The 25,738-nt window shown below is 42.4% G+C and overlaps 2 protein-coding genes and 1 non-coding gene across 5 annotated transcripts; 2 read left to right on the top strand and 1 right to left on the bottom strand.

The window, feature by feature from the left end:
- The first annotated feature begins 37 nt into the window (after positions 1-37).
- Positions 38-110, top strand: TRNAK-UUU (transfer RNA lysine (anticodon UUU)). Its single transcript has one exon. It is a non-coding gene; the product is annotated as a tRNA-Lys (tRNA).
- On the top strand, positions 38-5,508 carry EEF2KMT (eukaryotic elongation factor 2 lysine methyltransferase). 2 transcript variants are annotated; one of them, XM_056338781.1, is made up of 8 exons: positions 38-268; positions 345-407; positions 1,048-1,128; positions 1,326-1,427; positions 1,614-1,747; positions 2,581-2,888; positions 4,145-4,294; positions 5,131-5,508. In XM_056338781.1, the coding sequence occupies exons 1-8, from the start codon at positions 191-193 to the stop codon at positions 5,199-5,201; spliced, it is 987 nt and encodes a 328-aa protein (XP_056194756.1). In that variant the 5' UTR covers positions 38-190; the 3' UTR covers positions 5,202-5,508. The 2 variants fall into 2 exon arrangements, with proteins under 2 accessions (XP_056194756.1, XP_056194755.1); XM_056338780.1 differs by having other exon boundaries at positions 39-268; positions 4,998-5,508.
- A 2,204-nt stretch (positions 5,509-7,712) lies between these two features.
- ALG1 (ALG1 chitobiosyldiphosphodolichol beta-mannosyltransferase) lies at positions 7,713-17,959 on the bottom strand. 2 transcript variants are annotated; one of them, XM_056338778.1, is made up of 13 exons: positions 17,742-17,959; positions 17,519-17,596; positions 16,901-17,004; positions 16,229-16,377; positions 15,509-15,598; positions 14,771-14,887; positions 13,692-13,813; positions 12,883-12,921; positions 11,680-11,739; positions 10,182-10,292; positions 9,074-9,188; positions 8,244-8,319; positions 7,713-7,942 (listed from the first exon to the last, which is right to left on the bottom strand). In XM_056338778.1, exons 1-13 carry the CDS (start codon positions 17,944-17,946, stop codon positions 7,808-7,810), a joined length of 1,401 nt encoding a protein of 466 aa, XP_056194753.1. In that variant the 5' UTR covers positions 17,947-17,959; the 3' UTR covers positions 7,713-7,807. The 2 variants fall into 2 exon arrangements, with proteins under 2 accessions (XP_056194753.1, XP_056194754.1); XM_056338779.1 differs by having other exon boundaries at positions 14,777-14,887.
- Between the last annotated feature and the right edge of the window lie 7,779 nt (positions 17,960-25,738).

Here is a 25,738-nt window from a genome sequence, read left to right as displayed (position 1 = left end):
GGGGTGGGGCGGGGCGGCTGGAGGCGAGCTGGCGCGGGCCTGGATAGCTCAGCCGGGAGAGCATCAGACTTTTAATCTGAGGGTCTAGGGTTCGAGCCCCTGTTCAGGCGGGAGGCCCCACTCCCTTTCTTAGCGCCGCCTCTGCCGGGGAGGCGCTCGGGCGAGCCTGGGGTCCCAGGGCCCGCAGGCCATGGCTGGGCCGCGTCTGGGCCCCCGCTTCCAGCGGCCTTTCCTGGCGGCCCGGCAGCTCTGCACCTTCCCCTGGCCGGTACGGCGGGCGCGGGCGGCCGGCCCCGGGCGCGGGCGGTCCCAGGCCTCGGCTTTATTTTTTTATCCTGTTCTAGGAACTTGAGCAGAACCTACGGACCTCGGCGGATTCCTCCCTGCTCCGGGACATCCTGCACGCGGTAAGGTGCGGGAGCTGGGCGGCCCCGCCCCCAAAGCGATCGCGGACGCTGCGCTGGTTTTTGCCCGTAATCACAGAAATAAGCGCCCTGGGCCCGGCAGAGGCGCGGGCTCCTACTCCGGCCAGCGACCTGCGCTCGGCACCGCCGCTGCCGCCCGTGTGCCCGGGCACCGGCACCACCCGGCGCCGACCCAGCCCGCGGGGGTCCCGTCCCGTCCCGTTCCCCCCCGGCGCCAGCCCCAGCCCCAGCGATCTCCGTTCCCCCAGCCCGCGGGGCCCCCATCCCCCCGGCACCAGCCTCACACCACTCGGCCATGGCGCCCGGGTGGGCAATCACAAACGAGGCAGCAAACCAAAACAGGAGAGAGAAGAGGAAAGCGAAAGATGGAGGAGAGCACGCAGGACTTTCTTTGCACTCAGTTTTGCTATTTATTTTTTGGCAAACACATTTGCTGCCACGCTAACACACCCATCAGAGATCATCAAATCTCGCTTTCTGCCTCAGCATTGCTTCTTCCAGCTACACCCCAAACCGCAGCTCACTTTGTGACACACAGCACCGATTGAGAGCTCCCCGGCCCCTGCCACCGCTCATAAAATCTTCACCTGGTACCCGGTTTCAATGGCTGTTCTCGTTTTAGACCGTTCTCCACCCTTTGTGTGTGAAATATCCTCCTTCAGCTAAGTACAGAAGATGCTTCCTAACTGAACTCATCAAAAAGGTAGGGCTTACTTTTCATGCTGCTTGTAACTTTTTTTTTTTTTCCCCCCCCCCAGTTTTACACTATGTAATAACAAAACATAGCACTCTGTGTAAAGTATTTTGGCCAATGGTATATTAAAATGGGACTGAACCTGTGGACGTTTTCTGATCCATGACAACTTGACACCCAAAACCACCCTGTTCTCTTCCGTGCAGCACGAATCCACGGCAGCTGAGCCCCTGGATGAATTATACGATACACTAGCAGATGTTTTAAATGAGGAAGAATCTACTCACTGTTACAAAAACTACTTACTGGTAAGAACTAATGCTGCATTGTTATCGATCACTTTTAATCACCTGAACTGAACAGTAATTGGCTTTAAAAAGAACCCCCCAAGAAATCCATAGTGCTTCCTACCTTTTTCCAGGCACTAATACTGATTGTAAACTGTAAAACCTGTTATCTGCTGATCCACCTTTGCCTTCTTGTGTGTCCTCCAGCCCACAGGAGATTGCGTTACCCTTTCTGAGAGTGTGGCAATTATCTCTGGAGGGACCACAGGGCTCGTCACGTGGGATGCCGCTCTTTATCTTGCTGAATGGGCAATAGAGAACTCTGCAGTTTTTAGTAACAGGTAACAACAGCAGACTGAAAGATGGGGAAAGATACTCGCATTGTGAGCTATACAGCTGTAATTCAATAATATACAGTATTTACCCCCAAAATAACAGAAATGACTACACCCTTTGGCTACTGGGTAACTGCTGCTCTCATCTGTTCTGCAACAGTCAAACTTTAATCCAGGAGAGTAGTTCTTTTCAGACAGGTTTTAAAAGCAAAACCATCACACCATGCAGTCTGGCCAGCTCTGTAAAGCAGGCTGTTAAACTGCAGCTACCGCACTGCCTAGCCAGGAACTTTAACTAGGGCACTTCACTCCGTGATGGGATTCATCTCATCTAACTTCAGATGGTCGATGTGCAGGCGTGCGCGTCTGATCGCATCGTCTTGACTTTGTTTATAAGCAGTTGAGAGGAACAAGCACTTCTGAGGAAAGAGTCAGATAAGTTAATATAAAGTATTGACCTCACAAGGAAAGGAACAGTGCTACTAAAGCATCTCTTTCTCTCGACTGACTATGAAAAGAACTGGACAACCCATTCATATGAGATGACCATGCTGCAGAAGTCTAAAAACAGGTGGGACTGGATCTCATCCACACGGTGGAAATGTTTTGTAGCATACACAGAAGCGGTATTTCAAGTAACTAATTTCTATGCTTACGACTGCATCTTCAGCGTTTACCAATTCCCCCAGTTATCTGAGACACAGACTGGATTGCAGGTGATTTACTTAAAAATTAGTGAAAAAAATCTGGAACTGATTTTACCTTTAGAGGTACTTAGAATATTTTGATGTCCTAAAATTTGGAGTCCTAATAAGTAATTTTGCTCCATTACCTTTCAGGACAGTCTTGGAATTAGGAAGTGGGATTGGCTTCACTGGAATTGCCATCTGTAAAACCTGCAATCCCAAGACATACATATTTAGTGACTACCACCACTGTGTTCTCAAACAGCTGACAGAAAATATCCTTTTGAATGGCTTTGTCTTGGAGCCTGAAACTACCCAGCACGTCCAAACACAGACCCGAGGCCAGGAGGCAGAAGCAACAAATTCCCAAAAACCCAAATTAATTGTTGCAGAACTTGACTGGGGCTCAGTTACAGAAAAGCAGCTGTTGGACCTTCAACCCGACGTCATCATTGCAGCAGGTACTTCACGCTTCTGGCTGTGCCTTGCTGCGTGCTATCGTGCGGGAACAAGCAGGTTAGAGAGAGAAACACAAAGATATTTGTGTCCAGGACTGACTTAGCCCTTTCTGGAAGTGTGTGACAGATCTGTTCCCAGCTCCTTTCACCATTTTTTCTTCTTCAGATATTCAGCAGTTGCATACTTAATGCCAAAAAGCAAATTATTTTTCCCTTCTGTATTTTTTTTTTTAAACTAGAAACAGATGATAAATCTGTCACTCTTAAGAGCCTCATCAATAATAACAACAGGCAATCTTGACATTCTCTTGAGGGATAACATGTTAAAAAAAAGAAAAAAACCCTTTTTTTAACTCTGCTATGTATAAATCTGGAGGGAGTTTATAAAAAAAATAATCTAATAACAGAAAATCTAGCAGTAGTGAAATTTCCTAGCTGTAGCTACAGGATTTTACTCCCTGCAAAGCAAAAACTACCTAAGAATTCAGGTGAAAAAATGACAGAATATAGTGCCTTCGTCATCCAAGGTATCACATGGTGCATTGAACATGTGAATTCTATAAAAGGAAGTGACTTTACATACGTTACCTAATGGCAACTATAGTGTTCAGAGAATGTACAAACCAGCCCAGGCTGGGCTCATGAAGGCAACACAGAACTGAAGGTGATTTATATGTATCTACTACTTGCTGTTACACAGTCACGTGCCTCAACATTTCTGTGTAGTCAACAACCACCTCTTGAACATCAGTCTTGCACATAACACTGACACATTTCAGAGCCACAGTGCTAACTGGTATGGCTGACATTTTGTACCCCTTAGCGATCAGTCTTACCTTTCATCACTCTTTCTGCTCTCAAGGAAGTTATTCAAGATTAAAACTGCTGCAGCTCAGAGTCCTTTGCAATCAGCCTCTAAAATACCAATTTTTAACAATGCAGTTTTGTTCTGCTACAGACAGTCGCAACAGAACACCAACACTCACATGTTTTTGCTGTCTCCCTTAAGATGGGCTGAAATGCAGTATCTGACAATCCGTTCACAAAAGGGAGCACCGATTTTTAGTGATTTAGAGATGAGGGCAGCTTGACATAGCATGTAATACAGAGGCATTTTCTAAGATCTCTTGGGGATTTTTAACCCCTGAATACAAAAATCCTGTTCTGCAAGGCGAGTATTTTATATTTTTGTTTTGTAGCTTTCATTCTGCTTTTTCCTCAAGTCTTAATAAATACTGAATGTTTTCCTTCTTGTGCAGATGTGGTATATGATCCAGAGATAATTTTAGCCCTTATTGGTATGCTACAAAAACTCTCCACTTTGAGAGCAGATAGAAAACCTCCCGAGGTCTACGTTGCTTTCACAATTCGTAATCCAGACACGTATCACCTGTTCCAGGCTGAACTTGGTAGGTGCCTTTTTCATGAAGTGTATCGATAATTTTGGCTTCTTTCCCCGTTATTTACCCTGTAGCAGAGACAAACAGGAGCGTTTTTAGGTGAGGGGTATTGTCTGATAGTGAGATTCTTATCTTAGAGCTCGAATTAAGAGCAGTCTGCCTACGAGCAGTAACTTCTCCAGATGGATTTGATCAGGAGATTGGAGCTTAGCTTTTTGCTGTATCCTGTCTGTCACAGCTCACATCTGTTAGTGACAACTTGAGATTAATTGCAAGCATGGTGGCAACAGGAAACTAAAAAAGGGTTAAGCTTAGAGGAGGAAAGCCATCTGTGCTGCACTGTCACACTGATAACAGATAAGATAAAGGTTTTAGGCTGCATCTCAACTTGTTCTTTAAGGGTTAAAAAAACAACTAGAGATTAAATCAAATAGGGAGAGATTTGGGATTTTTCATTCATATACTCTTCAAAACCCTGTCTTTTGCAGTCTACTAGCTGTACAGCTGGTCTACAGCAATCTGTTAATTCACAAAATTATGCTGTGCATGGCAGAAGCATTACTGTGAATTTTTTAAAATACATACTCATAAGCATTTGCCTGTAGCTTGCTTTAACAGCACACTGAAGAGCTTTTCTTACATGACTTGACATGCAACTTTTGCTCTTCGTTTTATTAAACAGAAATATGATTCCCAGTGTTTCTCTTTACAGCTAAAGTTGGCATTGGATGGCAGATTATTCCAGCCCACAGCAACAGTATTTTTCTCTGTGATGTGCAGCCAAACGTAACTATTCTACAGCTATTTATATAGACTTGGAAAATACGACATAACTAAATTTTCAGACCAACAGGAGCCATCCCATCCTTGTAACAAGATTATCTTGAAGTCTGGAAACGTACGTGAGAGGCACTGAGGATGTAACTATGAACAGACTGTTGTCAAAGTGAGTTATGTTTCTTCCTGTAATTGTCAGCATGTGTGCAAGCAAGCTGCCACCGCTGAAAAGTATCTGTGAACCTTAACACAAGAGAAAAAAACCCAACCCTAATCATACTGCACTTTGATTCTGTAGAAGACAACAGAATTGAACTATTTTTTTAAAATGGTTTGATTTGTAAATAACAGAGGCACATCTGCAGGACCACAGGATGTATATCTTACACCAACAAGGGAGGAAAACAATGTTTCATAGTAATAAATATTTTTTAATATTAAAACCAGCTTTAATTGTCTACTTTTTTATATTTATCTACTCACAGTATGGGTCATCTTAAAAATAAGTAATACCTACAGTGAATGTAGTAAGGTGCTGCCCCAAGCTTACATGATGCTGTAAGAGGAGACAGATAGTAAGACTACTGTAAATCAGGTGCATCTTTACTCTGCAGTGATGACAAAAATCAGAGCTTGATTTACATTTCTCTCACAGAAGGACTGTCACTTTCACAACTAGCTATTGGGAAGCCATCCTCAGAACAGCCAGAAAATAAAAAGAACCCTACTCTGTAGCAATGCTCCACATATACTGCAAGAAGGAAGAATTGAGCTCACCTTCTTTGAAGGTTTCCATAATTCATTAATCACTGTTGGGACAGTATTGGTCCTCAAGCAGAAAATCACATCTGCTCCCCTTTCTCCTCTTTGGACTTTTCTGTACTTTGTTTTAAAAGCTGCTTCAAAGGAAATGGACAAATACTTTAGCCTCCTCCTTCTGTAATCATGGAGGGAAAATGGACAATAGGTAACTTGAAGAATCATCTTATTCCATGACTGCTAGTATGAAGTTGGATATGCAGAAGTAACCTCATCCCAAATTTTAGCTACCTCCCCCTCCAAAAGGAAGAATTCAAAGGTACGACTTACAGACTAAACGCATGCTAGTGACCCAGACAGGTGCCCCTTTATCTCCCCTTACACAAAATTCTTCAAGTCACTCAGAAGTTCTGTACATACGGCTCGTTTTGGATCTACAGTTTTATTATAGGAAGATGAAACCTCTAAAGCTTTCGGTATTACTGTTTAATTAGAGAAGTGCCTAATTTACCTCCATATGCACATCAATAGCTAAAGGGGAATGGCCAAACCACCCAACAGGATTTTGCTTGAAAGCAGCAGAAAGAAAAAATAGAAAAAAACCCCAGAAATCTGCTATAAATTCTTTATGGAGCATTCTTCAATCAATAAACTAATTAAATTGCCAAAATCCTTCAGTAAGCAACTTGGACTCTCTTATTTTCACCTTCTCACCAGTGGGACCAAATCACTGTCTACAATCTTTTTTCACGAGACAGTGGCTACTGTAACCATGGTGCAGAAGAGGCAAGGCAAGGTGAGGAAGTGGCTGCCTAGCTTGACAAAAGTAGATATGAAATGATTACTCAGTAAGCACGTTTAAAACTGCTGGTGCAGAACCCACTGTGATCATCTGCCACCACTGAAGGAAGAACTCTGAAAAGCAGTAACCACATAATAAAGCCAAGCAGATTTATTCCTTAGATGACTGACACCTATTTTACAATCAAAAAGGTGATGAAAAACCTCTTGTAAGCAATTAGGTCTGCATATGAACACTGCTATCAACAATAAAAAGATGAATGGTCTACCTGAGGGAGCACTCAAAATGAAGTGCCCTTTTATTAAGTTACACATACTTTAATAATATGTTTTGCTTTCATTTTTTTTTTTTTCTATTCATCTGTTCAACAAAGAATGCACTTGATGTTCTTTCTCAGGGCAAATGGGCACATTCACTTCAGTGTACAAGGACAACACTCACTGAAATGTCTGTTTCACCCTGAGCGTTCAGTAAAGCCGTCACATACCATTGGCTGTGCTTTCACATTCTTGCACACACTGTAAAGAGGAAAACGAACTTTGAAATAAAATGGTTCTGTCTCATTGAAATCATACAAGAGGATATTCAGCACTTGTCTAGGGAAGACTAGCCAAGAATATTCTACTGGTTGAAAAAATACCCCCTCCCCCCACTACCCTGAAGTTCCAATAAGACAATTAAAATAAAAGGCATCTGCACTCACAAGAAAACACACCCAAATCATCTGCTACAGCACTTACTGTACACTAGGTAAAACTGGTAATGGTTTATCTATGTATTCAAACATCTTCACCAAAAAGTGACCTTTAAGCAGCACAGGTAACAGATTTTGCACATAGGAGCTCCTAGAGTAACTAAACCTCCCTCCCACTTTCTGAAGATTCATCCCAAGTGGTAAGGAACAGCAGTCCAGATGGCAAGGCTCAAGCTCTTCAGCACGGGAACCATGTTTTCCCTCAACATTTAGACAGCACGTAAGAAATCACCTCAGCTGCACCTTCAGCACTATACTTACTCACATGAGAAGCTCAAATTTTAAAGAAGTTTGTCCAAACCCTTGTTCCAAGATGAATTAATTAAAAACTGAACTATAGACAATACAAAGTGTTTATTAACAATTTATCAAACCTATACAGCTCCAGGAATGTATTAGCTTTTTTGACACCCTCCCCCCCCACAAACAGTCATTCATTCTGCCCAAGCAAAGGAAGAACAGTCTGGTCCCAGCTCTCATCCCAGCGCAGCTGCTTGGATGCACGGAGGTTTTTTCTGAAGTTGTGAAGTTTGCCTTCCAGTGTAGGAAATTCCAAGAAAAGCATCTGTAAGTCAAAAACGGAAAACCACAGAAAAATACCATCACATTACATCTGAGGCTCATTCTAGATGAGCTAACCCTCAACCACAATGCTGCAGTAAAAGAGCGCTCTTAGGTCTGGCCCTATAAATGGTGACCAATGACAATATTTAACACGTTCTTGCCAGCTTCAGATTCATTCACCAGGCAAAGCAGTTTCTTCTGAGAATGCAAAATGCACAGATAGTCAGATATGGAAGGCGGCTCACATGGTAGCACCTTTGCAGTTATAGCTAGTTGGAAAGAAAAATCAGCCAAGTCTTTACCTTTAGCTGTTCTGCAAGTTCACTCGAGTCCCTGAATATCAGACCATTTTCATTGTGTTTCACAAGTTCATGTAAACTGTGAACAAAAGTCATAGAAGAAAACATGAGGCAAAAAGCAGCAAGTGGAACATACAGATTTTTTAAAAGTCGCAGTCACAGATACCCTAGCACAGTCTCTTCAGATGTGACATTATGATCCTGCACGTTTAGATACAAGCTTCCTACCCAACAAAATGGAATGAAGGTGGCAGTTTTAAACTTCCAGATTTAAAGACTGTTTCTCCCTTCTATGTCAGACTATTTAAATCTGTGATTACAGTACAAAAGGGCCCTCACTCTGTCTTTTTGTCACACATCTGGACATACATTAAAAATCAGGGCAATAATCTAAAATCAACCCACAACGAAAACCTGTTCCAGTTCATAAGATCTTCCCAGAGAATTTCTCTTTCTTTATAAAAGCTGCCGTTTCCCCAAAGGACCATAAATTCTGACTAGGCATAAACTCACCCCTTCACAGAACAGACATATTATGCAAAGGAAGTTTTTTTTTTTTTACATTAAGTATACGGAACCAAAGGATTAAAGGGTAGTTATTTCTTAAGGCAAGTGGTTGCATTAAACGCTCCCAACTTCATAGAAGCTACTGTTAATTTTTTGAACTGAAAATAAAACCACCTTGATTTCTAACTTAGCTTATCGAATGAAAAAAATTACAGCATAATACTGGAATCTCATTTGATACATGCAGTAGCTGCTGAACTCTTGCTTCGTAAGAATACTGTTTTATAGGATCCACTTAAACTGTATCAGAATGAGCAAGCTCTTACCATTCAAAATGTATTGCACACACAGGTAAACAACAGCCAAACATATCTACCACCTTCATGGGTAAATCCAAACCACTAGATGATTTATGGAGACACACCCCCAGGTCTGCTGAGCCTGAAAAGCAAACAAACCAGACAGGAGTCTGAATTCTCTGAAAGCAGCTCTTCTAGTCTTACTCCAAACCTTTCTGTTTATGTACTACTTCGGGTGATGCAAGCTAAACATGAGCTACCTTCAACACCACCCAGACTGACTCAATTTCCAACACTCAGGGGGAAAAAAAAGCACACAATGTACTTTGTGACTAAAATCAGTCAGACTTTAGAAACAAACCAGGCAAGTGCATATTAAATTAAAGGGAATTTTAACATTTCACCCATCTTGTAACAGCTTTTCTGCCTCTAAATCTGCTAAAAATGGGTAAGCACAGAGGAAAACCCCATGAGTATTAGACAGGATAAGCTGCACGGCTCACTAGCGACCTCTTCCAGTTGATGTGATTTCAAAATAGAGAAATTACAGTGTGATTTTGTAGACATTATATTCATTACTTAAGAAGAACCCAATAAACACAGTCTTTTACAGCCATATAAATTGGCAGGCTCTAACCCTGAAGAATGCAGATCAAGCTGAATATGTATTTTACTACTTTATTAAGCTTACTCACACTTCATGCTAATATAATGAAAGCGCTAAGGGAATACTATTCCAAGGACATGTTAATTTAGAATTTCAGCTACTTTTGGTTGCTCAGACAAACACTTTATGATTTCATTTACTGAAGTGACCCTGAAAGTGAACTGGAACGTGCACAGGCATGCTGTATTTCAGCACAGTTAGAAGAAACAAAGACTACAAAGAACAGGCTAAAATGGCCACACTGGCACTCCATCCACTTCTTAGGGTAACACTGGAAAACTGTAGTTGAGACAGATTCAGCAATTTTGCTGGTTAGTGACGGTAAATTTCTGGTTTTGACTCGTGCCACCAACTTCATTCGCTTACTGTGTTCTACCAGCATCTGTGCAAAATCTCTATCAGCTCTCTGCAACTGTGCTAAGTTGTTTTTCACACATTCTCAAGCGTATTTCAAAATCCACTATTTACCAAGCAAGAGAGGGTAGTCCTCAGCTTCAAGCCATGGCATACAGATCTGGATATGTTTAAAGTGCAGTTTATTTATCAGTCCATTGTAGTAGTCTTTTAGAGGTCCTTTACCTGTTTAAAACAGAAAAAACCCCATTGTTTTTTTATCAAGACGACTGAAAATAGTGTGGTCTGTGCATCCTACTGTATAGCAGACAACCTCCCGTTTTATTGAGTACATCAAAAAGGATACCACACACAATCCCCAGAAAGACATGTAAAAGACTAAGTCCCCTTGAAAACAATGTGAACTTAAGACTTCTCCCGTACTCACTATTTAGAAGAGTCTGCCATCAATATATAATCACAGAATCATTTAGGTTGGAAAAGACCTTTAAGATCACCAAGTCCAACCATTAACCCAGCACTGCCAAGCCCACCGCTAAACTGTGTCCCTGAGCGCCACATCTACACGTCTTTTAAAAACCTCCAGGTTTTTAACTCCACCACCTCCCTGGGCAGCCTGTTCCAGTGCAATCAGGTCCTGCCTAAGTCTCCTTATCTCCAGGCTAAACACCCCCAGTTCCCTCAGCCACTCCCCATCAGACTTGTGCTCCAGCCCCTTCCCCAGCTCTGTTGCCCATCTCTGGACACGCTCCAGCACCTCGATGTCCCTCTTGTAGTGAGGGGCCCAAAACTGTGCACAGGATTCAGGCTGCGGCCTCAACAGGGCGGAGCACAGGGGGACAATCACTGCGCTGGTCCTGCTGGCCACACTGTTTTGGATACAAGCCAGGATGCTGCTGGCTGCCTTGGCCACCTGAACACTCTGCTGGCTGATATTCAGCCGGCTGCTGACCAGCACCCCCAGGCCCTTTCCCACAACGTTACCCCAAGCTGCAGAGTTATGTAGGGTTGTTGTGTCTCCAGTGCAGGACCCGGCACTGAGCCTTGTGGACCCTCACACACTTGGCCTCAGCCCATGGATATCCCCTAGCCTTGACCTGCATTTTGCCTACAGCCTTAAGATAACCAAGTAAGTAATAACAAATTTCATCAGCATAACTGGCCCTTCGAAATCACACTAAGTTTTACTTGGCTGTGAATGAGAAGGTTAATCAAACAGCGTTCATTCTGTCTATACAGCTTTTTGGCAAAATCTCATTTGATGTTTCTCTTTTCGAGCATTAAATAGAAATCTTTCTGCCTAACACTTCAAACATCAGATTTTACAGTTCTTTTGCAGCAGTATCCCTATGTTGACTTAATTTTATTTGAACATGGAATAATGCGCAGCTGTACTAGATAGGGAGGCAGACAGCTTCTCTTCTTTAAAGATGTTCCATGATTATGTGGCTGTAACAGTCCAACTATAAATCACTACTCTTTGAATCAGACATAAAAGACAACAGTCCCTCCTCTCTCCAACATCAACAGAAGAGTCAGCATAGAACATAAGAAGAAAGATTATTTCTTCTGTATTAGCACTGAAAGAATTGTAACACAAATAAACTACTACCTGTTATCACACATACTAAAGACGGAAGCTTGACTCCCTCGTTGATATACTGCTCATAATCTGGAAAAGATAAAAGAAACTGTTTATAGTCAAAAACCCATGGATGCTTGGTTTAAAAATGGTCAGAGCATATTAATTGTTTAACTTTCTACTTCAAGTAATTTCTTTACAAGCATATACCTAGTAAAACAGCAGTAAATTTAGCCATATTAAAACTGAAGAGCTTCAAGTGAAATCAACTATAGATTGTTTAAAATGCACTATTCATAAAGCATTGTTCCACTACAAGGTATCAGCTGTTTCAATGTATTATCAATTAGAAAATGCAGCTGCAAAGTCTACAGAATAAACCAATGTGTATTCCCTTCTCTCCTTTTGACAGATTCCTATTGAAAGTACACAAAAAATCTTAGGAAACAAAACTGCTATTTACAAGCTAGTAAGAAGCAGAATGGCAGACTGCAGCCTGTACTGGGCCCTGGTGAGGCCGCACCTCAAACCCTGTGTGAAGTTTTGGGCCTCTTGCTACAAGAGGGACATTAAGATGCCAGAGCGTGTCCAGAGATGGGCAACGGAGCCAGGGAAGGGGCTGGAGTGCCAGTCTGATGAGGAGCAGCTGAGGGAACTGGGGGGGTTCAGCCTGGAGAAAAGGACGCTCAGGGGGGACCTGATTGCTCTTTACAGCTGCCTGAAAGGAGGCTGTAGGCAAGTGCATGTTGGTCTCCTCTCCCAGATAACAAGCAACAGGATGAGAGGAAATGGCCTCAAGTTGCACCAGGGAAGGTTTAGATTGGGTATTAGGAAACATTTGTTCACAGAAAGGGTGGTCAAGCACTGAACAGGCTGCCCAGGGAGGTGGTGGAGTCACCATCCCTGGAGGTTTTTAAAAGACGTGTAGATGTGGTGCTCAGGGACACGGTTTAGTGGTGGGCTTGGCAGTGCTAGGTTAATGGTTGGACTTGGTCATCTTAAAGGTTTTTCCAGCCTAAACGATTCTACGAGAATTCTCCCTGACAACTACTCTAATTAAATCCAGATGTTGCATTTCTGTATTTCAACTACTACTCTTAACCACTGCTAATTAAAATACATCTGCATTGTCACTTGAGTATGGAAGCATTGTTCTTTAGCAAAACCCTTCACAACCGTCCGGAATACAAGCACTCCTCTTTGAATAGGTAAGATTAATTCCTTCATACCTACCTTCTAAGGCTTTTAAAAGGACTGAAAAGTCTTCATCCTCTGAAAGAGAAGCCTTTATTAGTAATAGTCATATTTCTCTCATTTACAATTATTGTCTTTAAATAACAACCATCAAGATTTTCCACACCTTTACGTAAGAATGGACCATGCTTTTCCTATTAAAAATCTGTTGTAACTATTTTCATAAATAAAAGTCTGTATTTGCTCCCCTTACTGGCAACACGGCAGACAAGCCACAAATACGGCACATCCTCAAAGCTACCAAGTTGGAATTTTCTACTTGCTAAAGCTAGAAAATTAGGAGTAGAAATTGCCCTGTTAATTCAAAGGTATAAACAATTCTGCCCATGGTTACTAGCGATGGATATGTTTCCACTCTGCTCCCCTTTTTCATGCAGAGTAAAAAAAAAAAAAAAGGCAAAAAGCAAGACAATTATGTAATACCACCATCAGAAATAAGAGTACATATTTTAGTTTCTTTATCTGTTCTACACCACCATGCAAGATAGTATGCCTAGAATGAAAGTTAAAAAAAGAAGTAGGAAATGTCTTTTAACCATTCTTGAAGCCGAGCCTCTAGACTGTAGCTCTAGAATTAAAATACAACTTTAAACAAATCACTGATTTTTAGCCACCAAGGTGTATCATATACAACATGTCTTCAAATTCTTCCAGCCAAATGAAGGAAAAACCTAACTTTGCCACTGATGATGTCAATGTGCCTCTATAGCGTGTCAAGCGTGAGGAAGTGAAGCAGCCCTAGTTTTACCTTTTGTTAAACAGTGGAATAAAACTATTTGTTTCCAAACCTGTCCAGCTTGTGCTGCTGATTAGAAGAGCTGGCCGTCCTCTGGTTTTCATCACATGTCCATTTCCTTCATCCATTTCTGTAAAGGCAGATCTCTCAGCACTCAAACTGACAGACTCTGTACTACAGAAACAGAATTTTCTGAGTATGGACTACACAAACACCGCCAACAAACGCAGAAGGAAAGACTATGCTTAACTTGCATGAATTTCCAAACAGTCTGTTTCGGATTTGCTGCTCAGCTTCTCTAGAAACACAGTCATCACAGTACTGAGCTGCAGAGAGGTACCTGATCACAAAGGGGACCGTTTTTTCATCTTTTCTATTGCTGCCAAGAGCCTAGTGACACTACGGCTATAGGCACGATTCCATCTTCTAACGAAGTGTTTTCCTTAACAAGCTGAGGAAACAGTCAGCCTCTCTCTCCAGCTCTGTCTCAAACAATCACAAGTTAAGTAAAACCATGGATGTAACAAATCATAGAGCACTGAGGCCAACATTACAGTTACTCAATTAAACTCAGAACCTATACATTCTGTGATGGACATTTCCAAAAAGAAAGCACTATACGCTACAGCTTTCACTTCTTTTTCAAACATTAGTTTGGTAAAGTAACTCCATGTTAAATGTCTCTAGGAGACATCCGGCACATAGCCAGAGAGTTCAACACTTAGACCAAGAGCGTGGGGGCTCTCTAAAGTGAAAGGGAGGGATGCTATGAACAAAGCACACAGTGTCATCTAGTTTAATGGGAACTAGACAACTGCTGAGTTCCACCCTAGAGATATTCGATTACAGATTGCCTCAGTACTCATGCCAACTTCTTTAAAAATAAAACACTATTATTTCACACACCAAGCACTGTGGTATCACAGTTCAATGATTTCACTTATTCTGGCCTCTCCTAGTGACAATTACACTAACTTGCACGGCATCAGCTGCTGGCTAAGAGCACACAGAGAGCACTCTGCCTGCTGACATGTTCAGTAACTTGTGACCTCACACAAAAGTATTTTTGGTATCTAAGTGCAATAACTTTACGTCATTTGGTTAAGGACTGTAACAGCATGCCTTACTTACACACACCGTGGTTTAAAAGGCTCATAGTCTTTGGCAAGTTTCATGTACAAATGATGCTGAATTTCTAATGGTGTTTCCTTAAAGTAAGAAGCTGGCTTGTCATAGAGCGTTACTGCCCTGTAATGAAATAAATTCACATGTTAAATAAAAAAACAGATGTCACAAAACATACATGCTACAGTGGCAGGCTACAGCAATGTTAGGTAAATCAATACAGCAAAGTAATTAATTTTTTGACTCTTACAAGTTTCTGTATTCCTGAAGTTAGCTGGAACACACCAAGGTGGACACATTAATCCTGTAACAAAGGATTGTGTGCATATTGTGTGCATATTCAAGGGGTGTAATGCAGACATCATTGTCCTGATTTTTAATCTTACTTCATAACTGTTCTTGAGCAACTTTGATCCTAAAGACCTCTGACTGCAAAAGAAAAATGTGCAAGACAGACTAACTATTAAAAACCGCAGTGATGTCTGCCTCATTCTGATTCCGTAGGCAGCTTGGTAGCAAACCTCTTTAACATCTGGACTGCCACCTTCTAGTCAAATTGTAATGAAGGCTCCTGAATGTCCACACTCCACTAGCTCATTACAAAACTGAGCTAACATGCTTCAGGGGTGATGGATGGGCTCAGGAAACCTGTTTTTTCTTAAGATTCCCCTGAATCCAAAATCATTAGGGATACATTCCTTTGACTTCACATAAGCACACACTAGTTAGAGGTATGAGACTTACTTTATATTGCAATTCACCCACAGATCTTCTTTCATTGCATTAGTGACACACAAGTTATAGTCAGACAAACGCCCAAAGAGCTTTTCATACCTGACAAAAATTAAATCTTAGTTAGAAACCACAGGAAGGCAATCGCATTAGCCAAATAATAACCACCCATGAGTGCCCATGCTAATTAAAAGCCAAACAAAACCAAAAGAAACCCAACTGCCCCCAGTAACTAAAATTTAATTACCAATTATTGACTCGCTCCTTATACCGAAGCAGCATCAGTTTGAGAAGGGATACAGTATGACTCCCTTATCCTCTAAGCCCTAAGAACACCGCACTCAAAAGCCTTTAAAGCCTTTATCTGCATGCAACCACTTTGATTCAGCAAGAAACAGAGCTTTAAAGATGAGATGGAGTATAAGGCATCATTAGAGAATAACACACACTCAGTATATAAAGAAATTCTAATAACAAGATCAAAGCTTGCACATGCACGTAAAAGCAACCTGCCTTCAAAAGCAACCCGATTCATCAAATTGCCTTCCTACATGTTTAACAAAGGTGTTTTAGACCATGCTTTCTGAAATAGAAAGCAATTTAACATAGCAAAATCCAGAAACCCTTCACAGAAACAGCCCTTCACTAATTATATTCCCCCCATTGGTTTCCATTCTTCTGAATTCTGCAAAGGCATATAATTTATAGAGGAGAAGAAATTACTGTACAAACCATTTTGCAATTTGTACTAATGGGTGATTCCTTCCATGACTCAGGCTCATTATAGTATATCCATAGTTGTGCCAATCAATTATCAGTTTGCTTCTCCAGAAAAGGCATGCTACCCAGGCAACAGCTATAGCAGGTAAGCCTGGAGGATTCTGTTTAATAAAATATGTAAAATGTAAAATTTAATAATAGCATGTAAAAATAGCATAAGACTGTGGTCAAGTGACAAACACTAAGCAACTACCAGAAAAATAAAATTAAATCATCAAAATCACATCACTTTAAAGGGTATTAATGAACAGAGACAACTTTGTATTCACCAAATATAGAACTGCCAGTTTCTCCCATGAAGATTGGTAGGCACTTCAAATTTTATCATTGGATCAGGATCAAAATTCCCCTCCAAAACACATACAAACATTTCTATTAAGATTTATTCTTTCTACTATCCATGCCAATGAAGTTTGGAAGCTCAACAATTAACAGGAAGAACAGTTGTTGGAGTTGTTAACTAAGTATCAAAGTTTAGAGCCAAAAATGTAGTTTGATACAGGTTTAGACCATTGATTGGGCCAGTTTCAGCTCTCGAATAGAACAATGTCTAAGACCACTAAAAATGTCCTGTAACACAGTACTATTTATTTATATTAGAATTAGTGCCAACACAAAACATACCTGAAGAAGAATATAGGCCGGCCGATCTATCGTTAGCATCGTGTACAGTAGCTGCGCTGCCTGCACAATGACCTTTATGCCATACTGGAAAAGCTTCGGACCAACTGCAAAAGGACAGAAAAAGGTGGTAAGAACATTACAGCTCTCCAGGCAGGAATGAGCACATCAGAGAGAGGTTTAAAATAAGGGTATGTGACAGTGGAAATGGGTTCGGACAAAAAACTCACAGATCCTATAAATGACTGTTCTGTGTTCTGTATAGGCAGTTAAGGTATGTATGGATAAAGAAACACATGAGGTAAAACAACAAAGAGAAAAAGGGAAAATAAAAAGGGAAAATAAACAAAGAGAAAAAGGGAAAATAAAAAAAAACGAGAAAAGGAGAAAAAAGAAAAAAAAGAAAGCAAAGAAGCGAAACAGAAAAAAGAAAAAGAGGAAAAAAAAATAATACGAAAAAGAGAACGAGCGATGTTTCCCTGTGCGTGTGACTGCCGCGACGCGCCCCAGGCCCGCCGGGGCTCAGCACGGACGGGCTCCCCCGGCCCCCCGCGCGGTTCGACCCGCCCCTGCAGCTCCCGGCCCCGCCGCCTGCCCGCACCCCGGGCCGGGGGCACCCACCTCGCAGCCCCCGCAGCTCCCGCACGGGCACCAGCCGGATCCTGTCGCTGCGCAGCACGTCGCCGTGCGGCACGCTCTCTGCCGGGGGAGAGGCCGGTCAGAGCCGCGGCCCCGCGCACCGCCCGCCGCGGCCGCCTCAGCCGGGCTCAGCCCGGGCCCGCGGCCGCCGGCCCCTGAGGGGATGGGGGGGAGGGGGGGCAGGCCGCGGCCCGCCCGCACTCACGGAGGTAGCCCAGCAGCGAAACGTCGCGTCCGTGCCGGGCCAGCGACAGCGCGTGGTACTGCATCCGCGGGCTGCGGCCCAGGTCGCCCAGCACCGCCACGCACACCCACCCCGCCACCGCCACCGCCCGCCGCCGCCACAGCAGCACCGCCACCAGCGCCGCCAGCCCTAGGGCCAGCCCGAGCGCCACGCCGCCCACCGCCATCTTGGCGTGCCGGTGGCTGGAAGGGCGGGCGGCGGCGCCACCTGGTGGCGCAGCGCTCTGAGGGGACCGGCCCCAGCGGCGGCGCAGCGGGCGGCTGCCGCGTTACACCTCGGTTTTAAAAGAAAAAAAATGGTTGTGGAGGGGAATAGCGGTTACTAGAGGCGGCTCCAAAACTCTATGGTTTAAAATGAGTTTACGGTACGATGCAAAATGACTTTTCTTTCTGCGGGATACTTGAAAGGAGCCCCGGAAGAGCGGCCCTCACAACGTGAGTCACTGGCTCAGCGCGCCCCCGAGGTAAAGGCTTGGTGAAAGAATTGTCGTCTCTGACTGAAAAAAGTGGCACGTTCTCTAGTGCAGAATGGCCCTAAGTGCTTCAAAGGTAGAAAATAACTGGTACCTGCGGTGCTGAAAAATAGTTCTTGTTCAAGCTCAAGGTGTTTGTATTGCAGTGTTCTGCCGTTATGTTTTTGACCTCTGAAACAACAAAACTGCTAAAAGTAACGAGAACAGTTTACTTGAGAGCGAGGGCAACATCTGGCATGTGTCCTGAGTGAGCTTAGGCAGTAAGGGCTCTTCGGAGATAAAAATCTGCTGCTGATTGCTTGGATGGACTGGAGAAAGGCTCTGAGGGCAGATCAAAGGGCTATTTTATAGCATTTCTGTCAAATCTGACTGAAAATTGTGATTCAAAGGGTGCCTTTATATCTCCACTAGAAGAAGAGCAATCATTAGTGGTTTTCATATCCAAAATCCTTCACAAATACCACACCGTCTTCAGCACAAAGAATGTGGCTGGCTATATAGATGGCAAGTTTCCTCACCTGAAGTCTGTTTCATTAGCTGTGAGCTAAGGCCATCTCCTCTGCTTCAAGGAAGCCGAAACCTCTGAGACAGAGAGGTATTAATGGGAGTTTTGACTGGGAACGAAAGTGCCCTCAGCACTGTGGAGCAATAATCCATTTCCCCTTATTTCTTCTTCTTGTGCTCCAGATAAAAATTTTGAACACACCTCTGGACTAGCAGACCAAAAGCAGCTGTGGAGGAGAGGGAAGGGAAGGGAAAAGTTGTTTGCAGGAAAAATAATTTATGTATTTGAAGGAAGGCATATCTTTTAGAAAGCTTTGTTCCAGTTACTGCTGAACAACTGTGCACAAATTATTCAATAATATAAATCAAGACAGTTGTTTCCAAGGTAATCCTAACTTCCCTTTCTTACATGTAGGAGTAGTTTGCTTGTCTCCCTACGAATGTGTGCAGAAAGAAAGCACCACAAATGCTTGCATGAATAAGAGAAGTTATCCTGAAATATTCCCCAAGATTTTGGGGAATGATAAAATAAAATGATCAGCGATGGATCATTTTATTAAATGACAGTTTGGAGCCAGTTCTCACAGCATGAATGCAGAATGAGAACTCCAATCTGTACCTGTACCAAGCTAGTAACTATAATCAAGCCTGAAACAGGTTTGGAAAAAATACTCTGTAAAACAAAGGGAGCAGCAAGAGCCAGCTGTGTACTAAGAGAAGACAAGCCACGGCACGGGCCAGGCAGCAATGTCACCAGCAGGGCACAGTCCCACAGCAACCCCAGCAGGTGGTGACAGCAGCAGGTCCCATGGCCAGTCCATCTATTATCAGGCAAAAGCAAGGTAACAAGGCGAAGGTCAAGCTACTAAATTGAAACAGTTCAGGAACAGGACTAGCAAGAGGTACATTTGCAACATAGCTCAGGGAAGAATTATAGGCCAGGCCTGAGCTTAAATGAGGCTTCCAGGCCCATGGCAGAGGGTGTGGATGGAGGCCCAAGGTGAGTTTGGTCAGGGCCATTAGTGCCTGCTGCTGTACTCAGGGCCCTGTTGTAACTAGCACTTGGAAACACCACATCCATTTGCAGGTGGTGTGTGAGCAAAGGTGGTTAAATTTCATGTTCATCAGCCATATTCTCATATGTATCAATATAGGTAAAAAAAAAAAAAATGCTCCTGAAAGACATGATAGATACAGCATTTATAAAATAAAACACTTGAACAAATGCTACATGTTATCTAAGGCAAGCTATTTAAAGTAGTCAGAGGGCTAATGTTTATTATCCATAAAATGAGTTAAATATCTTCCTCCCCAAGTTATGCTGCAGGTTGCCTAGCACTTGGAAATTCAGGAATCTTAAAATTTGTGCATTTTCATCTCAGGTAGAAACTCCAGTATTAATCTACCTGCCTGTCTGATCTTTGGAACTGTGGAAGTCCTGCACATACAGATATCAACTAAAGCTATTCATATGGAGATACAAATTTGTATCATGACATAAAATGTTTTCCATTATAAAAAGGACGGGTTTTTTGCCTTCAGTGGCTATCATAGTAAAGACTGGTAATATCCCCATTAGGTAAAAAAATAGGATTACACTTATTTCAGCAGCTGGGTATGGTAGAGCACATAGAGTATTTTATCCAAGCTCAAATGCTGAACCCAATGTCCCGCACAGACTGTGGAGCAGAGGTGGCTACAGAGTCCTACCGAAGTTCTAACTTGCAGTTCAGTTTTACCATTTGATCTTCCTGACTACTGTAGGCTTCCAAATGCACATGGTTTTAAAATCAGTACAGATCATCACCTATCCAAATCTTGTAACCTCGTTCCGTAACCAGGACAGTTGACAGTTGCAGACTATTGACAGGGAAAGCCACTTGCACAGAGAGGTGACTGGTCCTTGAGCAATACCAGCGCTCATTGCATAGTGAAATAGGATTAGACCTTTTAAATCACAATCTTGTCTTGCAAATCAAAAAGGAGCTCCACCTTGGGAGCTAGTTTTTAATTGTAGCAATACTGGACGGTCATTCACAATGTGGGTTTTCCCAGTAAGTTTTAGAGTATCCCAGAGAATCAGATGATTGCAGTGCAGCCCCATTACTATTGAATGCGTATGTTTTTCTTTAGCTAGATTCTACTAAATTCTAAAGAGACCTTCAGCTTCCCTGAATCTGAATTAATATCCTGGATATTTCTGTGATATCTCTCTGTTTGCTGCCTCAGGTCTTGATCCTACCAGGTACTAAATGGCTTCAACATCTGCATTCCACTGGGTACTAAATACATGTGTGTAATAAAGAATTTTCAGCTGTTTTCACTTTGCTGAACCCTGTTTTCTGGTGGAAATGGAGATGCCAAGAGCAAATAGAAGCCTCCTGACAGAAACATTTGCCACATTTTCTTGCCAAGGCTCTGTGGAAGTAATTGAACCCCATGGTGAAAAATCATTAAGTTAGAGCCTTGTACAAGAGTTTAAAACTAGGTTAGATGTCCTGACTAGGAATCAAATGTGTCACACAATGGAGAGAACAAATGGTCTTTCTTCACTACAAATAGGAATAAAGACACAGATAAAGGGTGCTCTTCTGCAGACCCTAATGGCCATCCAGTCTGAATGCTATGTTGATATCGTGGTTATGTTTCTTTTGTCCCTATGACAAAAACAGATGTTAGCTGTTATATTTCCATTGTAATTCTCCATATTGCCTACCAGCAAGTATGTGGTGACAATGAAACCATTGTTCCCTCTTAAAGAATATTGCTAATTACAACTGTGGGCAGTCTGTTTCAACAACATAATAAAGCCTGGAATATTTGCTCAAAGAGCCTGTTCAGAATGGATCTTTTTCTGTGAAAGCAGTCAAGGTCACTTTGAGAAAAGCCTCGCTATCCCATGTCCCTCCCCTACTTTTACATGTAAACCCCTGGCATTGCAGTCACACATCTGTACCAACCTAGGAGATCTTTCGGGAATCTCACATTTCATTCTTGCCTAACTTGCCTGAGAGCTCCTTGCTGTGTATCACTTCAGTGTGAAACGCAAATTGCTTTTCATATTTACGTCCCTGAATAAAGTATAAATACCACGTCCTGTGATGAATGACTGACTGATTCCTGCAGGCTGTCAGGCATAACACCACAAATTCTGTATAGCTGTATTTTCTGGCAGGTTATCAAACTACTTAAAATTACTTACAAGTGTATTAGCTTTATAGGCACAGAGACTTGAGTTTATGAAGGTAGAGTTGCAATACATGTTCTTTTGGCCTATCTAATCTTCAGAGCACTTTGTCAGAGAATGATAAATATGGTGTAGTCATCACGTATCTGAGGTTCTGAAAATAGGAACAGAGATTAAGACATTTATGAGAAGTGCATTCTGAGAGAGAGCTGATTTCTGCTTGTAAAATTTTGCATGTTTATTGCATAGCAATTATATTTTAAAAAGGCTTTTTCCCTCTTCCTGTGATATTTCAGAAACTATGGAAATGCTGTTAGCAGTTTATTCTAGAAATGGTCTGCTTAAGCTCAGTGAGTCAAAAATCTAGACCCAGCACCAGTTTCTTAAGACTGTTTGGCTTAAATTTGCTCTCAGGAGCAGTGCTGAGTTAGCAGATTTTTGTTCCAAGTCACTTTTGGTTTTAATTCCTTTGTCATCCATACTAATATCTCAGGATGTTTGCCAAAACAGAATAACCAGTTAGTCACTATGTTATTTGTTGGGTTATGCCGCAGACCACTTATAAAATGAAAGCTGCTACAAAGCTTTTGAGTCATGTCTGTTCCTGTGAACGTCACCTAACTTGTTCTCCCTGACAGATACACACTACATACACGTGTAAGCACTTAGGATCCATCTCCAGTCAGACTGCTGCAAGTGCAGTTAAAGTAGAGACAGAAGCCTAAATCCTTCAGACTAGTGGAACTTCACTAATCCCAGAAGTCACCAACTCAAATGTCTCAAACTAACCTCACAAAAACCTGCTGCTACCTTGGCTACTTTTATTGCCACATAATACATGTAGCACAAACTTCTTTAAAATTGCATTGTGGACTTTTTTTGTTTGCACTGAAAAAATGAACACAGAATACCTTGGTAATACTTTTTGCACCAATCACGCCTGCACCGTGGGAGTACGGATTAACCGTGGTCATAAACCCAACATGACTTCAAAGGGTTCAGACTACTGAAGCTGTGCTATATTGTCATATGGTAAATTATTGCCATTTTTAACAGCAAAGTTATTTGCTTCTTGTGTTTATTCTCCTGTTTGCTCAATTTCTACAGTAAAACCCCTGCTACAGTAGAGATGAAAGGATTTGGTCACAGAATAAGCTCAATTTGGAAGCAATTCTAGAGGTAGCCTGACACGCTACCACAGGTAGCCTTGTGCTGAGCCCACAGTCTGTTTTGATGCTGCTGAGAATCTCCTGTGCTTTGCTTGCTGCACTGAAGATGAGAAGACTATGGTGTTTCAAAGGTAGGACTTCCTGGCCCCAAGCTAAACGTTTCTCTAAAGACCACTGTGCTCTAAATTATGAAATTAATTTTATTCTGTTTAGTATGTGCTGTGATGTGAACTGTATGCCTGCCTAACCTCACCTAATGTGAGCTGTTATCCCATTTATGCTAAGACCACAGCTAGCACTAGATAGAGCCATAGCATGTAATTTTTTCACCAAGCGTTCCAACTTCAACCTTCCTTCCTGAAGGGAAAATGGCGTGGAAAGATCCTTTAAAAAATGCTCCTTTCTCCACCCATAGCACTCTCTGCCACTCCAGACTCTGTACCCTTCTTTCAGTTGCTGCCTTTTCATCTCACCAACTCCTTTTTATCTGCTTTAGTCATTTTCTTCCCACCCAAAAAGTCCCTAAGGAAAGTGTGAAGGTAAAAAGAAGTCACCTAGTTAAAGGAAATTTTTACACAACTTCCCAAAGACAGTTTCTCCTGACCGATTAAGTGTTGGCTTAGACATATTTTCAGACAGGTACAGGTATTTATTATAGAAATAAATTTTTTACTTCCACTCAGTTCTACAGATACAAGCATAGAAGAGGAAGAAGGGGGATAAGTGAATCAGAAAGAGAAGAACCAGTATATATGGCTTGTAAGATTCTCGGTAAGTTCCCATAAGAAAATTCAAATTAGCAATTATTAGACATACTTTTGCACAACTGAAAAATTTCAAATTACAGGAAAAGGGTCAAATACTTTTTAATTGTGTTCATGCCCTATTTTTCAGGGCTGGGCTGAGCTTCAGATTCAAGGCAGAGGTGGAACTCATGTTAGATCTACACATCAGCATGCACGTTCCTTTCATGATATTCACTGTGATAACAGGGGGGAAAAAAAAAAAAAGGCAAGCTTGGCTGACCTCCACTGTGTGGGGAGAAAACAGAGGTATTCTGTTTAGAACCTGGCTTAGACTAAAACCTAATTTAGGTTTGGAGCTGCGGCTTTGTACCAAAGCCCAGGACAGCTTAGCTTCTGAGATTCATTTGGTCCAGTGCGGTCATAAGGTGGTTTGCCAGCACCTGCACATACATATACTATAGAACCTTTATTTTGGGGAAGTAGGTGTGTTTGTGACATGCTTGAAATTGAGACGTTATCTTTCACAACAGGTAATCATCTCTATTAATGAGGAAATCTTGTGTCACTGCAAACAAACACTGAAATTCTGACAACACCCACCCTTCCCTCTTCAAAATGTAGAAAAACAAGTTACTTATACTTCATGTGGTACTTAACGTTACTGCAGTGGGAGGGGCTGCTTTAACGAGGACAGTAAATTGCAAAGTAAATGCACTGTATGGAGAGGAAAGACTAATCAGTGTTCATATACTGGTTTGGTTTGTTTTTTTCATTCCAGTTTGCATAAGGTTTCTGTTCTCCATGGATTACCAGAGGCAGCTTTTAGCCTGTGGATTCTATACCCCACATTGTGACCCTGGCCTCTCTTATAAGCTGCGGAAAAGACAGGGTGAGTTTGGGAATTGGGTGGAAGCCTTCTAACAAAACCCTTAGTACAGGATGTTCCCCACAAAAAGTTTAAGATGTTTGAGTGAAAGACAAAGCCTGATCCTGAATGAATACCCAGAGTACGCTACTCGCTGCTTTAGGAAGAGCTGAGTTTAGGCCATTAAACCCATGTTAGTCCAGCCTGGAGTTTCAGCCAGACAGCCCTGTTTCCAGCTTGAAACACAAGCAGAACAAAAGCAGAGCACACCAGGCAAATGTAATGAACCTTCACAGTGAGAATGGGGCCTACCCAGTGCTTCCTCCTTGAATTCCCCTCTCCCTCACTCACCGAGGTGCTCAAGGAGGCTGTGTGTGCAATTCAGTTCAGCAGTAGGCTTGATTTTTTTGCAATAAAAATATAAACCTTATCTATCAAGCTACATTTGTGCACAGGGAAAGAAAGGAAAGAGCTTGACTGCACCCCGCATCCTAAGATGACAGGAGCATCTGCTGCCAGACGGCTGTAGGAGGCCTGCCCTCTGCATGCACAGATGTCAGGGTCCCTGCCCCAGCCGTGCCTCCAGGCGTGATTTGAAGGCTTGGATTTGAAACCTGGGAGCAGGCTGCATGCCTAAAAGATGTATTTTATTCCCAATATAAATATTTTGAAATGTCATTTCCGACATAATGACAGACGGGCAGTATTTCCCTCCATGATGGGTATGGCTCCGAACAGAGCAATGAAATGCTGCAACAGTGCCCTGAAGTTAGCCTTTGCATCCCCCCAGCAACTAGCCCCTAAACCTTGGCGAAATCCCTCCAATTAATTCTTCCTGCTATTGAAACTGTTAGAATTTAGTAGAAACCTGAAGGGTGCCTGCTTTTATTGTTGCTCTTTGGGTGGTTATAGCTGTGCAGTCTCTTTTGGTTGGTCAGTGTGAGAGTGGAGATGCCAAGAAGACACCACTGAGCTCAAGAGAAAGAGATGAAAATCAACGAGTGTTCAGAGCAGT

Source organism: Falco biarmicus, chromosome 4, assembly GCF_023638135.1.
Source record: "Falco biarmicus isolate bFalBia1 chromosome 4, bFalBia1.pri, whole genome shotgun sequence".
NCBI classification, from domain to species: domain Eukaryota; kingdom Metazoa; phylum Chordata; class Aves; order Falconiformes; family Falconidae; genus Falco; species Falco biarmicus.
Note: the sequence above shows the minus strand (reverse complement) of the source record. Positions and strands in the feature narration are given on the sequence as shown.